The sequence below is a fragment of the Mus caroli genome, chromosome 17, assembly GCF_900094665.2.
Source record: "Mus caroli chromosome 17, CAROLI_EIJ_v1.1, whole genome shotgun sequence".
NCBI lineage: Eukaryota > Metazoa > Chordata > Mammalia > Rodentia > Muridae > Mus > Mus caroli.
Genome location: NC_034586.1, coordinates 21,679,314 through 21,701,066, shown reverse-complemented (window position 1 = coordinate 21,701,066; position 21,753 = coordinate 21,679,314). Strand labels below are relative to the sequence as shown.

Below are 21,753 nucleotides of genomic sequence, written 5' to 3'. Positions count from 1 at the left end.
TGAGTTCCAGGACAGCCAGGACTACACAGAGAAACCCTGTCTAGAAAAAAACAAAAATAAATAAATAAATAAAAAATGCCTTTATGCCCTCTAGTTCACCAAATACACAGGTATCCATGGGTTTGGGAGGAGTCTTGCCTCCTCTGGTCCCCACTGGCACATCTAAGATTTTCTGTAGCCACCAGACCCGGCCAGCCCTGGGGCTGGCAGGACCCTGTACCCCTCAAGACCCTCCTCTTTATTTTAGTGCCCCTCTCACCTGAGGAGGAACCCAGAGCGGCGTGGGGCACCTGAGCCCAGGAAGGCGAGCAGGCCTGCCGGGACCGCGAGTGCCTGGCGGAGTGGCAGGTGCAGCCCAGGACTCCCACCTCCTACTGTAGGTGCGGCCCCATTCCCTCCGTGGCCCCACCCCAGGCTTCATGAGCACAGGGCTTGGTTAGTTGCCACCAGTCAACAGAGATGGCACATTCCTGCCCTGTACTGCCCTGCACTGCACTGCCCTGGGCCTGCTTGGCCTCACCCCTGGGCCTACATCCCTTGATATAGAGTACAGCACAGGGCTATGGGGTGGGGGGGGCATCTCATTCAAGTAGCCCCTTTTCTCTTGCCTTGAGGAGTGGGTCAGGCTTAAGGTCATGTTTTTTCTCATGGAGACAGCCCAGCATTTTGTGTTCTTCTCCCTGGGGTCTGGGGGCAGCTGGGGACAGGGACGAGTAAATGTCGATCCATCCTTGTTTGGTCTGTTTTCAACAGTGGGGGGTGTCATTGAGGACATCTCTAGAAGAAGGGGGCTATGCTTGATGGGTGGAGATGGCAAAAGGTTCTGATCATGTTGAGGTCTGACCCAGACTGCTGGAAGCCCGCCTGGTGGGGATTGGGAGTGCAGAGGAGTGGTCTCTGGGACCCCTGCTGAAGGTCTGGATACAGAGCTGGACTCTTTCTGACTTGTAATCACTCACCTTCCCTGGGCCCAGAGCTACGGAGCTGAGCTGCAGTCAGCTCAGGGTCTGAAAGCAGAGAGGCCTTGTCCTGACGCAGCTAAGGGCAGCTGCTCTGGTTAAGGAAGGCTCTAGTTTGGGCCTGGGCCTGTGCAGGTGCAGTGGGTATATACCAGGGCCGCTCTTGAACCCTGCATAGTAAGTAGCTCCTGGACATGGCTGGTGCCAACTGTATCTGGTCTCCTACCCTCCCACAGTCCCGGACCAAGGCTTGTGTTCAATCGAGTAAACGGCCGGCGACCCCTCACCACCTCCCCATCCCTCGAGGGGACCCAAGAGACCTACACAGTGGCCCACGAGGAGAACGTCCGATTTGTGTCCGAAGGTAGTAAGGGACCAGGCCACAGAATTCCAGTAGTGTGGCCCTGGCTCAGCCTTGTCCTTCCCCACTATACCCTGACTCCTAGCAGGTCACGGGCTAGACTTTTCCTTGGCTCTCTGCCTGGTCATGTCCATTCCTTGAGCTGGGCTGGAGTGCAAGGTGGCCCCCAGGCGCCGGGGCGGGAGGGACACCAGGGGCCCGGTTCATTCTAACTGTCCCTTCCCCCATAGCCTGGCAGCAGGTAGAGCGACAACTGGATGGCGGCCCTGCCGATGAGAGTGGCCCACGGCCTGTGCAGTATGTGGAGAGCACTCCTGATCCCCGGCTACAGAGTAAGCCTTCCCCTATGCCCCAAATCCCTAAAGAACCCTGTACACCAGGTAGCCTCAGGTAGTTGGGGAAGGAGATGTTGGGTCAGAGTCTCCTGTTTTCCATTGAGTGCTGTGCTTAGAGTCCAGATGAGGGGGTGTGATCAGCTAGAGGGCAGAGGTGCCAGCCAGCTTGAAAAGCAGCATCACTGCCCAACATTTATTCTACCCACAGACTTTGTACCTATTGACCTCGATGAGTGGTGGGCACAGCAGTTCCTGGCTAAAATCACCAACTGTTCCTAGCAGCTGTCCGGGAAGGAATATTGCCATAGTGGACCCTTTGCCAGAAGAGGACCATGGTGCCCCGATCCACCTTGTGGCCTGGCTGGGTACCGGCCACACCTGAAGTGCCAACATTTGGACTTTTGCACCTGTTGTTCCCTTGGCTTGGCTGTCCCAAGCTGCCAGAGCCAGGGGCCAAACCTGTCTAACCTCAGTCCTGCCCACTGTGCCCAGGGACCAGCCCCTGGGGCTGGCAGCGAGGAGTTCAGGCTAATAAAGTTGAGAAACTGCCCTTTCGGGTGTTGGTGATTGGTGAATGGTGGGGGGTGTGTGTTGGGGCCACGAGTCTACTAGTTCTCAGTCTCAGCCTCTAGCCTCCCCTAACACGTTGTGATACTCGGAATTGAACTGAGGGTCTCACACAGGCTAGGTATCTGTTCTACTGACCTACTGACCTATATCCTCTGCCTTCTGTTTACTACTACTTCTTCCTCTTCTTCTTTGTTTTTTTTTTTGTTTGTTTGTTTTTTTGTTTTTCAAGACAGGGTTTCTCTGTATAGCCCTGGCTGTCCTGGAACTCACTCTGTAGACCAGGCTGGCTTCGAACTCAGAAATCTGCCTGCCTCTGCCTCCCGAGTGCTGGGATTAAAGGCATGCGCCACCATGCCCAGCCCTCCTCTTCTTTTGAAACAGCATCTCAGTGTGTAATCCTGGTTTACCTGCAGTTTGCTATGTAGATTAGTCTGGCCTTGAGTCCACAGAGACCTGCCTTCCTCTGCCTCCTAAGTGCTGGAATAAAGACATGTGCCACTAGCCTGGAACTTTTGATCCTCCTGCCTCCCCAGGAGCTGGGATTATAGACTGGCTTGCAGTATCCCCTCCTAGTCACAACCTCTTTACTCTTGGACTAGAAGAAGTTAAGCTTTGTCCAGCTCTTTCTGTTTTTATTTTTGAGACAAGTGGCTGGCTGGCCTGGAACTCACAGAGTGTTGGGATGAAAGGCATGCCCCACCGTGCTGCGATAACCAGGGTGATGAGGTCCTTGACCAGCTCATTTTGGAAATATGTAGTTTCAAGCTGTCTCATCTGAATCCATTAACTCTTTTTCTTGACAGTTGACAATGGCCAAAGTCAGACCCAAGACCCAGGTGCTACTGGAGTGAGATATAGGAAAGAGTTTGTTTTCTCTGCCGATTAAAGAATTAAAAGGAAGAAATCTTGGTGATGCCGGAGAAATCAAGGTCCCCCTCTTGGGGTTCTTAAGTTTCATTAATATACGGATTTTAAACGGCCAGACAGGAGGATCTCTGAGTTCAAGGCCAGCCTGGTCCCACATAGTGAGTTCTGGGAAAGCCAGGACTACACAGAGATATTCTGTCTCAAAAAGACAGAAAAAGACAAGAAAGAGAATGGCCACAAACAAGCTCAAGGACAAAACCAGACTGAAATAGAAGTTTGGAAATTTATTAGCCTTTAAAGAGAAAACCTCAGGGCAGGCAACTATAAATGTTCTAAACTACTGTGGGGGAAGGAAGAGAAGGAAGAACAAAAGCTTTGCTCTTAGAGATAAGGTCAGCCACCTTGCAGAAGGGCCTCTGAAGGGAATGGCTGGTCCAGGCCTTTAATCCCTGAACTACAGAGGCTGGAGCTGTGAGTTCAAAGCTATCCTGGTCTACATAGCAAGTTCTAGGACAGCCAGAATTACACAGATTCGGTCTAAAAGGGAAAAAAAAAAATAAGTTGAGCAAGGAACCCAGTGCATTAGTTAACAGGATTAACCCTTAGGAGGAGACAGAGCATGTCTGGGAGGCAGAGTCCATTCTCTACCAGGACTTAGCTGGAATAGAATCCTAGCCCTAGACTGCAGGACCTTCTCTTTCAAGCTGGAGGTCTGCTGTAGAATACTGGGAAAATGTCTCAAGGGTCTTTGGGTATATGTTGAACCTGTGGTGATGGGGTTATCTGAAAGCTGCACCCCAGTGGGCACTGGGACCTTACTCTCCTGAAGCAGGGAGACCCAGAGTACCCTGGATGCTGATCAGATACCTCCACACAGTTATAAAGCAGAGATGAGGCCCAGCCTGGGTGGACCGTGGATGTGGACAGGTCTCAGCATGACCTTTCTGGCTCACATACAGAAAAAAAGGTTCAGCTCTCAAAACAAAACTGGAGGGCTGGTGAGATGGCTCAGTGGGTAAGAGCACCCGACTGCTCTTCCGAAGGTCTGGAGTTCAAATCCCAGCAACCACATGGTGGCTCACAACCATCCCTAACGAGATCTGACTCCCTCTTCTGGAGTGTCTGAAAACAGCTACAGTGTACTTACATATAATCAATAAATAAATCTTTAAAAAACAAAAAAAAAAAAACAGAAAAAAAACAAAACTGGAGGCCTCAGAGAGGGTCGGCGACCACGCCTACTTAGCACAGTTCCCTGCACAGTGCTGAGGCCCCGGCTGGGCGAGGCCGCAGAGCCCCAAGCAGGAGGAAACAGCGGAGGAAGTGGGCAGGGCGAGCCCACGCAAGACCTAGGGGCTTGCTAGGTGCCCAGGAGCCACGCAGCCGCGGGAGTTTTGTGCGTTGCTGCAGCGGCGACGGAAGTGACGCGCGTTGCCAGGCGGCTGTTGCTAGGCGCCGTGCTATGTGTTTTACGTAAGATAGCGTCAGCTGAGGCGGGAAGCGCGAGCTGTAGCGCCATGGCCGGAGGTAGTGGCGCGCGCGAGACGCGCTGTCGTCAGGGCTCGCGTCCCGGGAGTCCCGGGTCCGAGGTCCCCGCTGCGTCAGTGACTGGACCTCGTGCAGAAGCCCGTCCCGCGGGCGGAGGTGGAGGGTCGCGCCGCGCTGCCCCAGATCGCGGCGTCCCTTCTGCAGCCTGGCAGCACCCTTTCCTCAATGTATTCAGACATTTCAGGGTGGATGAGTGGAAACGGTCCAGCAAAGAGGGAGATGTGGCTGTGGTGACGGTACTGGCCGCGGGGTCCTTCCTGCTCCTGAGAAATCTCCCAGTGGGCACTGTGACTGTCCTCCGGCTTTGCGCCTGTTTGCAGCACCCCTCTCTTTCTAGGACAAGGTCCTGAAGAGCGCTGTGTATCGCATCCGTGGGTCTGTATCTGCCAGCAACTACATCCAGCTCCCCAGAACTAGCACCCAGTCTCTGGGGCTGACTGGGCGGTACCTGTATGTGCTTTTCCGGCCTGTGCCTACCAAGCACTTTGTCATCCACCTGGACGTGTCCACCGAGGTGCCCAGCTTGGAAGGAGGGCTGGGTGTTTGTTGCTGCTTTCCCACCATGCCATAATCTCCTTTTAATGGCCTCGCTCTGCCTCATAGGACGGCCAGGTCATCCGTGTGTCTTTCTCCAACCTCTTTAAGGAGTTCAAGTCCTCCGCAACGTGGCTTCAGTTCCCCTTTGTCTTCGAGACTAAGACACCCAGGAGAGGTGGTGATATTTGGTCCAAGAGGGACGGCTTGAATGAAGGCCTAGAACGGGATGGTACAGGCCCAACTGGGCATGTGCTTCTGTGTGGCCCTGAGGACAGCTAGGGGATGATGGGGCTGAGAGGGTTGCAACAAAATGGTAGGTGCTGACCTCACACCTGTCCTGCAGACCTGGCAGGTGTAGCTCTTCCTCGTGCCCGCTGGACCTGCCTACAGCTGGACCTGTGTGACATCCTGATGCTCTACCTCAGCAGGCACTATAGCCATCTCAAGAGCATCAGGCTGTGTGCCAGCCTGCTAGTCAGAAACCTCTACACCAGTGACCTGTGCTTTGACCCTGGTGAGGCCCACACTTCATACCCCATCCCAATCAGAAGGCTAGAACCCTCCCGCTAGCTGGCAGATAAGAACCACTTACCAATTTCAGAGGAGAGCCATGCACCAGGCCTCCCAGCTCCAGGAAGAGCATTGGGTGGGTTGGTTGGTGGAATGGCAGATACTTCGTAATGCATGTTGCCTGGGGTGGGAAGGGATAGGACAAATGTCCCTCGATCTAGAACAGTCCTGCTCATTGTAGCTGTCACTGTCACTGAGGCCCGGCGTGCAAAGTTGTCTGTTAACCCTATGCCTCGAGAAATGGCTTTCCCGGTGCCAAAAGGGGAGAGCTGGCATGACAATTACATCCACATTCGGTGAGGAGCTCTGGACCTCAGGTGGTGAGGGGCCAGGTGGCCTTTAGTCCCCAGATACTGATTTTGCTTCTACCTGTGTTTGCCACCCACAAGGTTTCCAAGTGACTCTTCCAAGGTGCCTGATGAGCAGGTTGAGAAGAGCTGTTCCCCCCCAGAAGCAGGTGGGCTGTGGTTCGACAGGGTGCACAGGGCTTGGTGGGAACAGTATTGGGGCATCCTGAATGAGGATCGGTAGCATGGAGACTACAGGTGGTATGTGCCTGGGGCAGCCTGGAAGTAGGCCCAGAGAAGGGCGGAGCTGGTGGCCCTCTGAGGTCCTAGAATCGTAAGGTCCATGCAAGTGGCATCTGGTCTCCACGCTTTCGTGTTGGAGAGACTCTGCCAGAGTTTAGGATAGAATGGTGGCAGCATTTATGGTATAGCATCTGTAGAATGGCGAGGGGAGCCTCCTGTTCTTCCCTGCACTTTGGCTGACATCCTCACGGGTCCTCTTGCTGCTCTGCCCTGGCTCTTTGCTCCGTTGTAGTCTTCCTAGGTCGTATGTCACGGCACCTGCCTCATCCAGTGGTCTTGGGCAAACCTTTGCTGAGCAGTAAGTCCCCTGTGGCCCAGGCATGTAGCTCTGCATTGGTGAGTGTGCCTGGGAAAGGGCTGGGGACCGGTGCCCCTAGGGTGCTGATGGCACATGTTCCATTACAGCCATGCCAGGTCCTTTCAGCATCCAGTCGCCTTCCAGAGGTCAGCCGGAACTACAGGTATGGAGAAGTCTCCAGTGTAAGTGCCTCCAGCATCCAGAGCCAACGTCCTTCAGTTCACCATGAGGTTCCCGATGCACACACGGTGTCTGGTGAGAGACACGTTTTTGCTGACAGATCATCTGGCGTGCCCATGGCCCTTGAGGACATTGGTTCCTGTAAGGTGAGTGCCCATCTGAAGGCATTGGGCATTAGTGAGATGACAGGCTGGCTAACCGGAGCCTCCTGAGATGCGTTCAGAGCGGATGGGCCTCTAGAGATGGGTTTGTTCCTGTTGCCAACTCTGTCAAAGGACAGGACCTGGGGTTTCTAAAGACTTTACCACTGCAGCCAGAAGACTGCTTCTAGCAGGAGTTCCTTGTACCTCCCCCCCCCCCCTTTTATTTGAGAGGCAGCACAGGTGGGGCATTCGCAGGGGATAGAGTGACTTCCTCCAGTCTCATTTTGCATTTTCCTATTTCAGCTTTTCCTCCCAGACCCAGTCCTGAGGCTCAAGGGCGTCATCGGCTTTGGGGGTCACAGCACCCAATGGGTGAGGTTCCCAGGCCAGTTTTGATTGGATGGGATGAGTGAGTTTTAGGGAAGGAAAGGTTTCTAGTTCTGTCGTGGGCACTTTCTTTCCTCAAGAAACCCTGCCCTGCCTACCTCTTATTCCTGAGGGCTAATGTGAGTCTTTAAGTCATGGGTGCCTTCTGTTCACTTGGTAAGGTCTGCTGGGCTAAAGGGCTCCCAAAGACCCAAGAGCTCTGAGATACGGATGTGTGTGTGTGTAAAAATTTTTTAAATTCTTTTATGGGGCTGGAGAGGTGTCTCAGCAGTTGGGAGTACTGACTGTTCTTCCAGTGGTCCTGAGTTCAAATCCCAGCAACCACATGGTGGTTCACAACCATCTGTAATGAGATCTGATGCCCTCTTCTGGGGTATCTGAAGACAGCTACAGTAAACTTACATATAATAAATACATCTTTAAAATTTTTTTTTTATGTAGCCAGGCAGTGGCAGCACTTTGATCCTAACATTCGGAGGCAGAGGCAGGCAGATAACTGTGTGTTTGAGGCCAGCCTGGTCTACAGAGTTCCAGGACAGCCAAAGCTACACACTGAACCTGGGGCCCTTTGTAAAAGGAACCAAGTTCTTTATACTGCTGAGCCATCTTTCCAGTCCCATAAAGATTTGTTTATTTTATGTGTATGTGTATCCTTACTGCCTGTGTGCAGAAGCCCACAGAGATCAGAAAGGGCATCAGATGCTTTGAGCAGGACTCACAGGCAGCTGTGAGCCACCGTGGGGGAGCTTGGGGCAGAACGTGAGTCTTCTCCAAGAGTACTAGACTGCCTTTTCCGCTGAGCCGTCTTTCCAGCCCCGGTTATGTCTATGAGTGTGGGTCTCTCTGATCCAGACCAGATGTATTGGAAGTGGGTATGATGTGGGAAGTCAGCTCCAGTATATGCAGTGGGCCTCTCGGAAAGACCTCAGTTAGAAAGGAGTGGTGTTTCTCTTCTTTCTGGGTACTCTCTAGGCCCTTCTGGGCGTGTTCTCTGAGTCTTTGATCTTTTGCTGCAAGATCACCAGTTTTTTATGGTGAAGAGGCTTTAGTTGATTTCTGCACATATGCCTATATGTGTTTGTATATGTGTATATGTGTGTGTGTGTGTGTGTGTGTGAGAGAGATGTGTCTTTGGGTGGCCAAATGCCTCTTGTGTGTGCTGTGTGCATACATGTGTGTGTCAGACTCCCCTTCTAAGCAACCAAGAGGGTCCTGGCTGGGTTTCTGTGGGTGACTTTGGTCCTGGCCCTCCTATGCTAGGCCCTGTGGACCAAAGATGGTGTGGCTGTTGTTTACCCCTGCCATGCAGTCATAATTGTCCTGCAGATTGACACTGGACAGCAGAGATTTTTCCTTGGCCACACCGACAAGGTACATGCCTGCTGGGCCTAGAGAGGGAGAGGTGAACCTGCAGGCCATATTACATTCCCTTCCTTATTCTACATCTCCAGGTCTCTGCCCTGGCGCTCAATGGCAGTGATACACTGCTAGCCTCAGCTCAGGTGCAGCCTCCCAGCATGGTGCGTCTCTGGGACTTCCAGACTGGGGGTTGCCTGTCTCTCTTCAGAAGCCCACTGCACACCATCTGCTCCCTCAGGTGCAGTAGCCTTGGATCAGGGCAGCAGGGGCAGTGGGAGATGCCTCATCAGATGCTGACCTCATCTTTCACACCTACAGCTTCTCTGGCAGTGGGGCACTCCTCTGCGGTGTGGGCAAGGACAGACACGGGAGGACGGTAATGTGTCAATGAGCCTGGTACCTGTTGCTTGGGTGGTGCGCTCCAGCCAGCCTTTGCTTGCTTTTTTGTTTGTTTATTTGTTTGCTGTTTGATTATTTGTTTGGTTTTGTTGGTTTTTTTGAGACAGGGTTCTCTATATAACCTTGGCTATCCTGGAACTCACTCTGAAGACCAGGCTGGCCTTCAACTCAGATCTGCCTACCTCTGCTTCCTGATTGCTGGGACTAAAAATGTGTGCCATCACTCCCTGGCCCAGCTTTTGTTTTCTAAAACTCTTGTCTTTGTTTATTTCTGCTTATTAAAATAGTATGTCGGGGGCTGGTGAGATGGCTCAGCAGGTAAGAGCACCCGACTGCTCTTCCAAAGGTCTGGAGTTCAAATCCCAGCAACCACATGGTGGCTCACAACCATCCGTAATGAGATCTGACTCCCTCTTCTGGAGTGTCTGAAGACAGCTACAGTGTACTTACATATAATAAATAAATCTAAAAGATTTAAAAAAAAAAAAAAAGACTTCCATTTAAAAAAAAAAAAAATAGTATGTCTATCTTGCTTTAAAATGAGGGCTGGAGAGATGACTGCATGGTTAAGAGCACTGTCTGCTCTTCCAGAGGTTCTGAGTTCAATTCCCAGCAACCACAAGGTGGCTCACAACCATCTGTAATGGGATCTGATACCCTTTTCTGGTGTGTCTGATGGCTGCAGTGTACTCATATACATAAAATAAATAAATCTGGGGAGGGGCGAGAGAGAGAGAGAATGAATATCAAGATGACCTAGATGTGATGGCACATTCCTTTGTTTTGATTGGCTTTGCTTCGTTTTTTTTCCCCCCAGGAAACAGGGCCATTCGCTAGGCCAGTCTGGTCTACATATCAAGCTCCAGGCCAGCCAGGGCTACATACACTGAATCTGTATTTAAATGGTCAGGGTTCTCAGAGTTGTAAGCATTTAGCTGCCCTGAACTGACCCATTGTTTCAGTGTGAGCTATGTTCGTTCTTCCCAGAATGTTGGGAATCCAATTTAGGGCCTTATGTTAGCCAGTTGCCTGCCACTGATCTACGCCCCAGTCTCAGTCAGGTTTTGCTTATCTCTATAGACAGCTACAGCTGCACTCTGCAGACCTGATGCTCAGGGGCTGGTTGGTCTCTGTGTCAGGGAAAAGTCCCTCCCTACCTGTTGAGGGGCTGAGGGCTCAGCTAGTCCTTACAGGGCAGGGCTAGGCAGAGCTCTCGCGGGGCTTGGTGTCTGCCCTGAGAGTTCAATCTACTTTGGTTGCAGGTGGTGGTGGCCTGGGGTACAGAGCAGACGGGCCTTGGCGGTGAGGTCGTGGTTCTTGCAAAAGTGCACACTGACTTCGATATTCGGGCCTTCCAGGTGGCCTTTTTTGATGAAACCAGGTGACGTGGCCAGGCTCTGTGGTACCAGGACAGGATTTGGGCCTCCAGCCCCTCTCTGCTCCACGTTGCTTACTCTTCCATTCCTACAGGATGGCATCATGTGGTCGGGGCAGCGTGAGGCTCTGGCGGCTGCGGGGTGGTGTCCTTCGGTCCTGCGCTGTGGACCTGGGGGAGTACTGTTCACTGGAGCTCACTGACCTTGCTTTTGCACAGGCACAGGATGGCCACTGTGCCCCCTCGGCCGGCACGCTGTGAGTCCCCACCTTTGTTCTTACCCAGCCCTCCCTTTACCTTGAGTGCCTCCCTCACTCCACCCTCCCTCTGCAGCTTTGTGTGCAGCCATAGTGGTCACATCCTGGAGATTGACCACCAGCGCATGTCTGTGCAGCACGTCCGCCGCTTGCTGCCTGCACGGTCCCCTGGTGCTCCCCTCGCCGAGAAGCAGAACTTTAGCGTGGGTAGGTGGGGACCCATTCCTCGGGGAAGTGACATCACATTGAGGTACTGATGGCTACCCTTTCCAGGGTCCGGCATTGCTATCAGTAGCCTCAGTGTCTCTACTGCCACATGTGCTGTGGGCTCCGAGGATGGCTACTTGCGACTCTGGCCCCTGGACTTTTCCTCCGTGCTCCTAGAGGCTGGTGAGATTGCATAAATCTGTCTACCCTAGTGTGGGTGTGGGGAGAGCTGGCCCAGGGAAGGTTGGGATCCTCTGGCTCTGGTTTTGGGAGTACTCGTCTCAGGCTGGACAGTGAGCTATGGGGTGAGGGAGCTACCCTGAACCTGGCTGCCTCACAGTACCAGTGCTGCTCTCTGCAGGCCGCTTTCACTGTGGCTTTGGGGGCAGTGGCTGGTGGGCATGATACTCTCAGAGCTTTGGAGCCTTGGCAGCAGAGGAGCAAGGGGTCTGTGTCTTGGGTACTTCAGTACCCACATAGTGTGGTGTGAGCTTTCCTGGAGCCCCAGCGGCTGTCGACCTACCCTTCCCACAGAACACGACGGCCCTGTCAGTTCTGTCTCCTTCAGTCCCGATGGCCTGCGTGTGCTGTCCACCACCACTTCAGGCCACCTGGGCTTCCTGGATGTCCCCTCCCGGGAGTATACTGTGTTGGCACGCTCCCACATGGCCCCAGTGTTGGCGCTTTCTACAGAACAGAACCGGGGACAGATGGCCACTGTGTCCCTTGACCACACTGTCCGTATCTGGGACCTGGCTACCCTACAGCAGGTAGGGAGTGGCAAAAGGCAAGCAGGGGATAGATCCAGACACCACACCCAGAGGCTGAGGGCAAGGGATCCACAGGGAATTGGGTCCTTCCAGCCCAGTCTCTGGAACTTAGTGTTAAAATCACGTGGGGCACAATTGTCCCTTGAGGGTTTTTTTTTTTTTTTTTTTTTTTTTTGGTTTCTTGAGACAGGGTTTCTCTGTATAGCCCTGGCTGTCCTGGAACTCACTTTGTAGACCAGGCTGGCCTTGAACTCAGAAATCTGCCTGCCTCTGCCTCCCAAGTGCTGGGATTAAAGGCGTGCGCCACCATGCCCAGCCCCTTGAGTTTTCTTGGCCCCTACCCACCCTTCATGGTGGTCTCTTTCCTCCAGCTGTATGACTTCTCGTCCTCTGAGGACACCCCTTGTGCTGTTGCTTTCCACCCCACACTGCCAAACTTCTTCTGTGGCTTCAGCAGTGGGGCAGTGCGTTCCTTCAGCTTGGAGAACGCTGGAGTCCTGGTAGAACACACGTGAGTGTCTCGGGGCGGGGACGGGTGAGGGGCAGGGCTACACAGACACCACCAGTGAATATGGAAGCTCAGGAGCTCTGTGGGATCCCATGTGGGGAGGACCCTTTGCAGGAAAGCCAGTGCCACCATAAACCTCATCTTGGCTCCCAGGGCCAAGGTCAGCGAGTGTCCCATGTGTGCTGCAGGCGTCACCGAGGGGCCATCACCAGCCTGGTCATCACCCTTGACGGCAGATTTCTGTTCAGCTCCTGCTCTCAGGGCTCGCTGGTCCAGTACAGCTGTGCTGTCTCTCAATGCTGCGTCCTACGTGTGGCAGGTCAGGCTCCTAGCCACTCACGCTGGTTCCAAGCACTGGGGAGCTCTGTCTTGGTTAGCTTTCTATGCTCTGATAAAGCAAGCTGGGGAAGAGAGAGTTTATTTCATCTTTCAGTTTCCAGTCCATCCAGGGAAGTCAGGGCAGGAACTTGAAGGTAGGAACTGAAGCAGAGGCCTTGGAGGGGTACCGTTTACTGACTTGATCCCCATGGCTGGCTCTGCCTGCTTCCCTAACACAGCCCAGGACCACCGGCCCAGAAGTGGCACTGCCAAATGGGCAGGACCACCTACATCAGTCATTCATTAATCAAGAAAATGCTCCCATAATTTTGCTCACATGGCCAATCTGATAGAGGTACTTTCTTTCTAGGTGTCTCTGGTCTAATTAGGGCACGGCCATTACCTCCATGCTCAGGGTCTGTGTTTTGTCATGTGCCTCCCACCAAGGAGGGGTCTCTGAGCCCTCCTTACAAGCCAAGGGTCAATAAGGGTCTGTGCCTCTTCTGCTTCAGAAGATGGGCAGCCTGGGCACTGGGAAAGCATCTGTGAGAGATCCATTCAGATGGCATCTGTGCCTCCAGTGCTTCTCCTTGACTTAGCCTGCCAAGTGGTCATGTGAGACAGCCTGAGAGACCTGAAGTATGAGCTCCGTGCAAACTATAGAGGGCCAGTGTATGCTGCATGGGAGATGGGGTTAAGAGTCTCCCACCACACCCACTGACCCCCTGCCCTATGCTACTACAGCCAACATGGTCTGTCAGGATGGTCGCCCCAACCCCAATATTCTGGCAGTCAGTGGAGACAGCTGCCGGCTGGCCTTTGTGGGCCCCTCCAAGTGCATGGTGACAATTGTGGAGTCGGCCTCCTTGGATGAGGTGAGTGTGGGGCCCCCTAGGCCAGGGCTCTGCCTGTCTAGGTATAAAGTATACAGGAATAGGCAAGAGGCTACAGTTGCTCAGGAGCAGTCCAGGGCCTATCCCCGATACTGAAGGTCTTGGCCTTGCCATGCTTTCTAGAAGCTCAGCTTCCTAAGTGGGGCTTATTTCTGGGCACCCAGGTGGGGGCTCCTGAAGCCACTTCCCTGGCCCTGGGTGGTGCCCACTAACCCTGGATTGGAGGCTAGTGGTCACTTGCCCCCTAGCTACTCCGTGTTGATGTCAGCACCCTCAACCTGGCCAGCAACCACCTGGACTGGGCTGTGGCTATCTGCTTCAGCCCCGGGAACTCAGGCCATTTGCTGGTGTCCACATCCTCTAACAAGGTTGTGGTACTGGATGCTGTGTCAGGACACACGCTCCGGGAGGTGAGTCAGGGCACTACCGGCAGTGGGCTGCCGACCCTTCCCTGTTCCTGCAGCCTTGCCCCAGTGCCAGCTGCTCTACCACAAAGGGGCATCTTGAGAATGCTTTATTCTAGTTATCTAGTGTCCGCTCCAGAGCCTGCTGCTCCCTGGCTCTTAGTGAGGATGCTCATTTGCTGCTGGCAGCCACTGACCGGACCATTACAGTGTGGGATTATTCAACACAGGCGAACCCCAGCTGCCAGGTATGTGCTGTGTGCTGTGGCTCTCCATGGGTGGCTGAGGGGACCCTGGAGGAGCAAGTGAGGGAAGGCAGGGATTGGAAGGATGGAAGGTGATGTGTAGAACTCTCTGCTTACTGAGGCCAAATGCTACCTGGAGATACCTAGAGACTGGGAGCACAGAATCCTAGGCATGCTCTGGGTCCCTATATGTGGTGCTTACTGCCCCTAGGTATACATTGGCCACTCAGAGCCTGTGCACGCTGTAGCCTTCACACCTGATCAGCTGCAGGTCATCAGTGTGGGGGATGCCATCTTCCTCTGGGACATCCTGGCTACCCCGGAGAGGCAAGTGTCTGTCCTTCATCATATCTGCATGGGCCTTTGCTGGCTGGCCCCTGACACCTTCTCTTGTTCTCAGAGATGGAGGTGATCATGAAGCACCCCCAGTGCATGAGGCCGGTGAGTGATTCAGGCTTAGCTGGGAGAGGAGGGCATGACCGTGTTAGTTGGTGTGGAGCTGACACTGGGTTGGTTGGTGGTCATGTTGGGCAAGTGGCACCGTCTCCTCTCCTGTGCCTGCCTGATGAGACCTCCTCCCTGAGAGACATATCTGGCACGCCCAGCCCTGACATGGTCTTTCTATCTCTAGGCTCTAGTTCAGGGCAGCTGGATGACCTGGCATCTGGGGCCAGTGGACTCCCTCGGCAGCAAGTGCCCATACCGTTTCAGGCATTACCGCCTCCACTGAGTACCCATGACAGGCTCCTTGAAGGCAGTACTGGTGAGGGTGGGGTCCTCGGCAGGTCTGGGTGTACATGGTCACATGGTGTGCTGGTTCTCAGTGGTGTCCGGCCAGGTAGCTGTTGTTCCCTTTCTTCCTTTTTTCTTTCAAGACCGACTCTCACTCTATCTGTGCTCTCCTCTGTGGGAGCCACAGCCAGTTGCTGCCCACAGCACGTACCTGGCAGCTGGGGTTTGGCTGTGTTGGATAACTGCACACTGTAATGGTCCGGTCAGTGAGCTCCAAGGAGCAGCAGGAGCAGTATCTGGAGCAGATACTAGATATGTGTATACATTTGTCTCACTTTCAAGACAGCTCTGGCTGTCCTGAAACTCACCATACAGACCAGGCTGGCCTCAAACTCCAGAGATCTCCTTGTCTCCGCTTCCTGAATGCTGGGATTAAAGGTGTGCACTACCGACTCTGACTTTGCTCTTTCTCTTGCTGGTCCTAACCCTAGGCACCTTCTCCACGTCTGATGAGGAAGGACTCTGTGAGGAGAACCATGTTTCTGAGGCGCTCCTCCAAGGCCAGGCCCCAACCCCACATGTGCTCGTGGACAGGGAAGCCAGTGGAGCTGGGGATGCCCCTCGGGAGGCTGCAGGGAGCTCCTGGACACAAGCTGAGCGTCCCAGTCCCCACAGCCACATGAGTAAGCCTGGCTGCGGGCAGAGACCGAGACCTCTGTCGGGCCACTTTGGGGGCTTGTAGTAATCTTTCCTGAAAGATGGCTTGAGGTCACCTCCAGGACTCTGGGGGTCCTGATATACCTGTGGTGGGTGGTACACAGCTCTTAGCCTAGCAGGGTTGGGGGTGCTTTGTGTCTGGGGAGGAATCTCTGGTGATAGTAGGCAGTTGAGTGTCCCATGGTCTCTTCTGTCAGGTGAATGGAGCCTGCGGAGCGGGAAGGCTGGGCTCCCAACCCGCCCAGATTCCTACAAGCACTTCACAGCTCGATATAAGACCTCACCACGGGTTAAGGTTGGCAGCACACCATGCTAGGGTTTAAACATTGTCTTCTCTCATCGTGGACCCTCTCAGTCTTCCCCTGGGGAGCTTCCACTCCATCCTGCCCACACACAGCCTCCATCTGGTAGTGTAGATTCTCAGCTTTCTGGTTCTGCTGATACCACCCACCACCTCTGTCTCTCACTGGTGCTGCTGCCCTTCTCTGCCCCTCAGTACTCCAGGAGCATCAAGTTCCTAGTTCCTGGCTCCCATGGATCCCACCTCCCGATTTATACCCCAGGTCCCTTACCTGACCACTATGTATATCTCTTAGCGCTGACCTGTATAGTCTGGGGACAGCTATGCTGGTCACCAGCTGACTTGTGTAGTCTGGGGACAGCTATGCTGGTCACCAGCTTTCTGGGTCTGCTTCCTTGCAGAGTGTCTCCTTCCCTCCCATTGGCAGGGAGCGGCTGCGCCTGAAGGCCGTTGTGGGCTACAATGGGAATGGGCGGGCCAACATGGTCTGGAGGCCCGACACAGGTAGGACTGCAGTGTCCAGTCTCATCCTCTAGGGTAGGTCCTCCACAGTGAACTGGATGTCAGTTGAAGCTTCTAGAGTGTAGGGCACTGGCACATGCCCTTGTTATGCCAAAGCCCCATGAGGTTTTACTGCCGGCAGTGGCGGTGCTGGGATCTTGTCATTTCCCTTGCCTACATACAGGTTTCTTTGCCTACACTTGTGGTCGCCTGGTGGTAGTGGAGGACCTGCATTCTGGCACCCAGAGGCACTGGCTTGGCCATTCTCAGGAGATCTCTACTCTGGCACTCAACCAGGATGGCCAGGTGCATCCCTTGTCCACGTCCAGGGGCACAGTGTACAGTAGAGGGTGGCTGTGGTTCTAGTTTAGCATGCAGGATACGTCCCCGAGTACCCACCATTCAGCAAGGGCAGGCATGGGAGCGTCTCTACTGACCACCTTCCGGCCTGCAGATCTTGGCCTCTGCCTCCTGCTGCGGCAACACAACTGCCCGTTGCCAGATCCGAATTTGGGATGTTCCCAAGGGCCTTTGTCGACACCTCCTTTCCCACCATGACACAGCTGTGCAAGCTCTGGCTTTCTCACCAGATGATGAGTTCCTTGTAACGCTGGGTAGGTAGGCTTGGGTAAGCAGAGAGGGCAGATTTCTAGGAGCCATGGTGGCTAGACTATGCCTGACATCCCTGTTATATGTCCCTAGGGGACTATGCTGACAGGAACCTTGCCCTGTGGAGCATGGCAACCTATGAACTCCTGTCATCCACTCGCCTCCTGGAGCCTGTGCATGGTGTGGCCTTTAACCCATGGGATGCCAGTGAGCTCATCTGTGTGGGCACAAATGCCATCACCTTCTGGCTCCTGCAGCATCATGGGGCAGACACCTGCTTCCAGGTACCAGGCTGCTGACTGAGGTGTTATTTTAGCATTGGTGTCTCACTTGCATGTGCCTCTGTATGAGGGTGCTGAATCCCCTTGAACAGTTACACAGTTGTGAGCTGCCATGTGGATGCTGGGAAATGATTCTGGGTCCTCTGGAAAAGCAGCCAGTGCTCTTAACCTCTGAGCCATCTCTCCAGCCCCGAGGTGTTCCATGGGCAACTAACTTGAGAGAATGGGAAACGGTTGCCTGAGGACCTCATTGACCCACAGCCACACTGGTGCTCTGTCAGGTACACCGAGAGCCAGTCCCTGAGGAACTGGGGGCGTCCGAGTTGACCTCACTCTGCTATGGGGCCAGCCCTCTGCTCTACTGTGGCTCCAGCTCTGGCCAGGTCTGTGTCTGGGACACTGGCACTGGCCACTGCTTCCTGGCCTGGGAGGCTGACGATGGGGAGATCGGTGAGTGTTCTACAGTCTCTATCACCCTCCAGCTGAGCTGGCTGTCACAGTGTGGGAAATGGGTATTTTATACCCACTTTGTCTCCTAGGGGTGCTGCTGTGTTCAGGCTCTAGACTGATCAGTGGGAGCAACACAAAAAGGCTGCGCCTTTGGGCTGTGGGGGTTGTGCCAGAGCTAAGGCGCAAAGGTTCCAGTGCCAGGTGAGCTGCCATAGGCCTCTGGCCTGCATCATCCCCCTGGGTTTTGGCTATAAAGTCTCAAGTCCTTGATGGATCCTGCAAGCCAGCAGTGGTGTAGCACAGCTCTTAGTCTAGGGCTACCCTACATATCTGTCTTAGTTGGGCTCCTCTTTATGGGTGCACTCAGGCATAGATAGCATGGGCCTTGCACACTGCAGACCAAGGATAAAGAAGCTTAGAATCTCTGGCCTGGCGAGTTGGTTCCTTTACCCATGAGAGCACAGGACCAGACTGATAGCTGCCAGTTTCCCTGTCACCTGGCAGACTCCGCTGGCTTGTGTCTCCAGCCTCAGGACTCCTTTCCCTGTTCTCTTAGATCCAGTTCTGTTTTCATGGAGCGTGAGCTGACCCTGGATGGGGCTGTTGTGAGTGCCAGTTTTGACAGTGGCATGGACATGGGTGTAGTGGGTACCACAGCTGGCACCATCTGGTACATCAGCTGGACAGAGGGCACTAGCACCCGCCTCATCAGTGGCCACAGGACCAAGGTGAGCTCACTGGGCTGTGAAGGAAGACAGGATTGCCAGCCCAGGTAGGGTAGGCTAGGGCAGCAAGCCCATTTACTGCCTCCATCTCTTCCACCACAGTCATCGTGTCTTCAGCTCATGAGTAACACTCGGAGACTCAAAAGACTGTAGTCTTTTCTTTTTTTTGGTTTTTTCGAGACAGGGTTTCTCTGTGTAGCCCTGGCTGTCCTGGCACTCACTTTGTAGACCAGGCTGGCCTCGAACTCAGAAATCCGCCTGCCTCTGCCTCCCGAGTGCTGGGATTAAAGGCGTGCGCCACCACGCCCAGCTGTAGTCTTTTCTTTTTGTAACTTGTTAAAGAACCCACATCACCTGCTTAGCCTTTCCCATAGGCTGGCTCTGCTGACATTGTCAGGATCCTAGTGTGGAATCCTGGCGGTCCCACCAGGTTCTGAATGTATCTGTTCATACGCAGTTGGAACTGGCCTGGGTATTTCAGATGTGGTCAGGTCTAGGCAGGCCTGTCATTTGATAGGACTATCTGGATTTATTCATGCCTGATTGCCATGTGATGGATCTTGCCTATGGCCTTGTATGGGCTTCCTTCATTGTCCATCAGATTTCTAGGTTCATCCAGGCTGTGTCTCAGTTCTTCTGTCTTTCCTATGGCCAGTTTCCTGTTGTTCAAATAGCCAGTATGCCCTCCCACCCACAGAGGTTTGGGTCTTGAGCCCTTAGCTGTGCTGGCAGTCCTGACTGCTTCCCAGCACTAAGGATGGACAGGCATTCCAGGCCCATAGGCTGTGATATGAACCTCGTGAGCCTAGGATGGCAATGGGACCCAGGACCCCTGAGCAACCCTAACCTTGGATTTTCTCCAAGAGATATTATGCATCAGTTTACACGGAATTTTACTGGTTCATGGCATCTGTGCCACCTGCCTCCAAAAATCCTGATTCTCAGTGGTGCCCACGAGATGCACATATTTTCTCCATCAAGACATTCAAGAGTCTGAATAAAAAGCCACAAAGCCACTTGAGCTCTGAGCAGTGGGGACATCCAAGTGGCTCGTGCTTTCTTTTTCAATCTGTAGCCTGCTGGAGACACCAGGTCACAGTATATACTCTAGGTTCTGTCAGTGTTTCCCGTGGTTTTCCACATCCCACCTACGATGGGTTCATCCCTAAGTCTAGGTAGCAGTATGTACCTCACATGGAGGTGGTTGGGTCAAGTGGGCTTGGGCAGAAGACAGTTGTTCCTGTGTGGGCAGCCTGGCTTGGAGATCTGAGTGGGAAAGGCCCAGATGGGCATCCCCTTAACTCTACTGGGGTCCCACAGGTAAACGAGGTGGTCTTCAGCCCCAGTGAGTCTCACTGTGCCACCTGTGGTGAGGATGGGAGCGTGAGGGTGTGGTCTTTGGCCAGCATGGAGCTGGTGATCCAGTTTCAGGTGCTGAACCAGGTAAGTTGGGAGATCTGGGGTTGGGGGTCGGTCATGTGCTCTGCTCCCTCTGTCCCCTTCCTGGGGCCATGTTGATTTCTCCTTCTCCATGCAACACTAGAGCTGCCTCTGCCTTGCGTGGACGCCCCCGTCCTGTGAACTCCCAGAGCAGCAGCAGGTAGCGGCCGGCTACAGTGATGGCACACTTCGAGTCTTCAGTATCTCTCGTACAGCAATGGAACTCAAGATGCACCCCCACCGGACTGCTCTGACAGCCATCGCCTTCTCCACCGACGGTGAGCAGACGCGGCCAGAGAGTCACGTGCCCATCTCAGCTAGCCTGCACCACACTTCCAGGTTGTGGGTTGGGCTCACACAATGGCATCATAGTCTCCATCTGCCACAGGTCAGACCATCCTATCTGGAGATAAGGACGGACTTGTGGCTATAAGCCACCCCTGCACAGGAATGACCTTCCGTGTGCTCAGTGACCACCGGGGTGCCCCAATTTCTGCTATCCAGAGCACGAGCAAAGAAGTAAGGCAAGCTCAGGTGATGGTGGCGAGGGGTTTGGGGTGCTGTGGGCAGGCAGCAGATTCTCACATCCCTCATTTCTCCCAGTATGGAGACCTGGGGGTAGAGGGTGTAGAACTGTGGCTGGCTGCGAGTGGGGACCAACGTGTCAGCATCTGGGTCTCTGACTGGCTCCGGGACCGCTGTGAACTCCTGGAATGGTTGAGCTTTCCTGCACCTGCCGTCTCAGAGGTAAGAGTTCCACAGTCATGTGGGTGGGGATTGGAGTCTGCACAACCCAGCACAACATACTGCTTTCCACAGGCTCCAGGCCTCCTGCCCCCCTCTCTTGCTGCCTTCTGCCCTTGGGATAAAGCGGTACTGGTGTGTGTGGGCCTGGGTGCACATGAGGAGGTCATCTTCTACAGTCTCCGCGAGAAGCAGGTTTGTGTGATCACTGCTCTGTAGGTGGACATCCAGGGCTGTGTCATAGGGTTAGAAGGCCATGGAGCTTGGGCTTTGTCCCTGGCAGGAGACCTCAGTGTCATACTGTTTTCCTACAGGTGATACAGAAGACACCTCTGCCATTCTTTGCCATGTCCTTGAGCCTGTCCCCAGGAGCTCAGCTCATGGTGGTTGGTTTTGCTGGTGAGTGCTGGTCGACACACAGAGAGAGGGCAGCTTTGACAGTCCTCAGCCATATCAGGTTTGGGGGGGCGTAGACATCATGGCCCTGCTCCCCTCAGCAAGGTCCCCTGGTGTCAGTACTCAGAGCGCCCTGTCATCTACCCACAGAGTGCATGATGAGGCTCCTAGACTGTGCGTCAGGGACTGCCCAGGACTTGGAAGGCCACGATGACTCGGTCCACCTGTGTAGGTTCACTCCATCTGGCAGACTGCTCTTCACAGCTGCTTACAACGAGATCCTGGTGTGGGAAGTCACCGGCCCTGAGCTAGGAACATAGGCAGAAAAGCCAGACTGTGGATTGCTGTATGCCAAGCCAGGATGGCTGGGACAGGCTTCAGAACTGCATTGTTTGGAATTTGGGTGAAATCTGAAAAGATTTAAGGAGGCTGAGGGTGTGGCAGTGATTTAGAGTCTGTGAAGTGTGGATTTAACCCTCAGAACCACTCCCTCCTACACAGAACTTGGCATACTGGGTTGTTTTTCACATGAAGGTTGTTTTATTGTTTTTATTTTGTACAGTTTAAGGAAATAAACACTGGCATTTATTATAGCGATACTTTTTTGTTTGTTTGCTTTGCTTTTTATTAGGTATTTTCCTCATTTACATTTCCAATGCTATCCCAAAAGTCCCCCATACCCTCCCCCCCCCCCACTCCCCCACTCCCCCACTCCCATTTTCTTGGCCCTGGCGTTCCCCTGTACTGGGGCATATAAAGTTTGCAAGTCCAATGGGC

The 21,753-nt window shown here is 53.8% G+C and overlaps 2 protein-coding genes across 7 annotated transcripts in view; both read left to right on the top strand.

Annotated features, from left to right (window-relative positions):
- Mcrip2 (MAPK regulated corepressor interacting protein 2) overlaps positions 1–2,205 on the top strand; it is a 5,010-nt gene extending 2,805 nt beyond the window's left edge. Inside the window, exons 3-5 of the mRNA XM_021149013.2 lie at positions 1,196–1,323; positions 1,551–1,652; positions 1,864–2,205. Of these exons, the coding sequence (XP_021004672.1) occupies positions 1,196–1,323; positions 1,551–1,652; positions 1,864–1,934 (301 nt within the window). The 3' untranslated portion in view covers positions 1,935–2,205. The remainder of the gene's footprint in view (positions 1–1,195; positions 1,324–1,550; positions 1,653–1,863) is intronic.
- Positions 2,206–4,585: 2,380 nt separating this feature from the next.
- Wdr90 (WD repeat domain 90) lies at positions 4,586–21,579 on the top strand. 6 transcript variants are annotated; one of them, XM_021149713.2, is made up of 41 exons: positions 4,602–4,876; positions 4,978–5,154; positions 5,244–5,352; positions 5,521–5,691; positions 5,929–6,043; positions 6,137–6,204; positions 6,570–6,673; positions 6,743–6,961; positions 7,262–7,330; positions 8,606–8,716; positions 8,797–8,942; positions 9,023–9,080; positions 10,366–10,484; positions 10,574–10,735; positions 10,812–10,942; positions 11,009–11,125; positions 11,477–11,712; positions 12,084–12,223; positions 12,409–12,539; positions 13,283–13,413; positions 13,680–13,841; positions 13,955–14,083; positions 14,292–14,407; positions 14,481–14,521; positions 14,712–14,843; positions 15,304–15,495; positions 15,727–15,824; positions 16,232–16,334; positions 16,516–16,637; positions 16,786–16,945; positions 17,034–17,224; positions 17,503–17,671; positions 17,761–17,872; positions 18,228–18,399; positions 19,717–19,839; positions 19,940–20,114; positions 20,225–20,355; positions 20,440–20,583; positions 20,656–20,775; positions 20,895–20,979; positions 21,127–21,579. In XM_021149713.2, exons 1-41 carry the CDS (start codon positions 4,610–4,612, stop codon positions 21,294–21,296), a joined length of 5,628 nt encoding a protein of 1,875 aa, XP_021005372.1. In that variant the 5' UTR covers positions 4,602–4,609; the 3' UTR covers positions 21,297–21,579. The 6 variants fall into 6 exon arrangements, with proteins under 6 accessions (XP_029326792.1, XP_021005372.1, XP_029326795.1 ...); XM_029470935.1 differs by having other exon boundaries at positions 5,244–5,406; XM_029470932.1 differs by having other exon boundaries at positions 4,586–4,619; positions 6,570–6,961.
- Positions 21,580–21,753: the final 174 nt, after the last annotated feature.

Excerpts from the sequence above, each read along its gene's own strand:
- Wdr90 (XM_029470930.1), top strand. The coding sequence starts at position 4,610 with ATGGCCGGAGGTAGTGGCGCGCGCGAGACGCGCTGTCGTCAGGGCTCG. Across the intron at positions 10,943-11,008 it reads GAAGCAGAACTTTAGCGTGG|GGTCCGGCATTGCTATCAGT; the intron begins GTAGGTGGGGAC and ends TACCCTTTCCAG. Across the intron at positions 12,540-13,282 it reads CTGCGTCCTACGTGTGGCAG|CCAACATGGTCTGTCAGGAT; the intron begins GTCAGGCTCCTA and ends ATGCTACTACAG.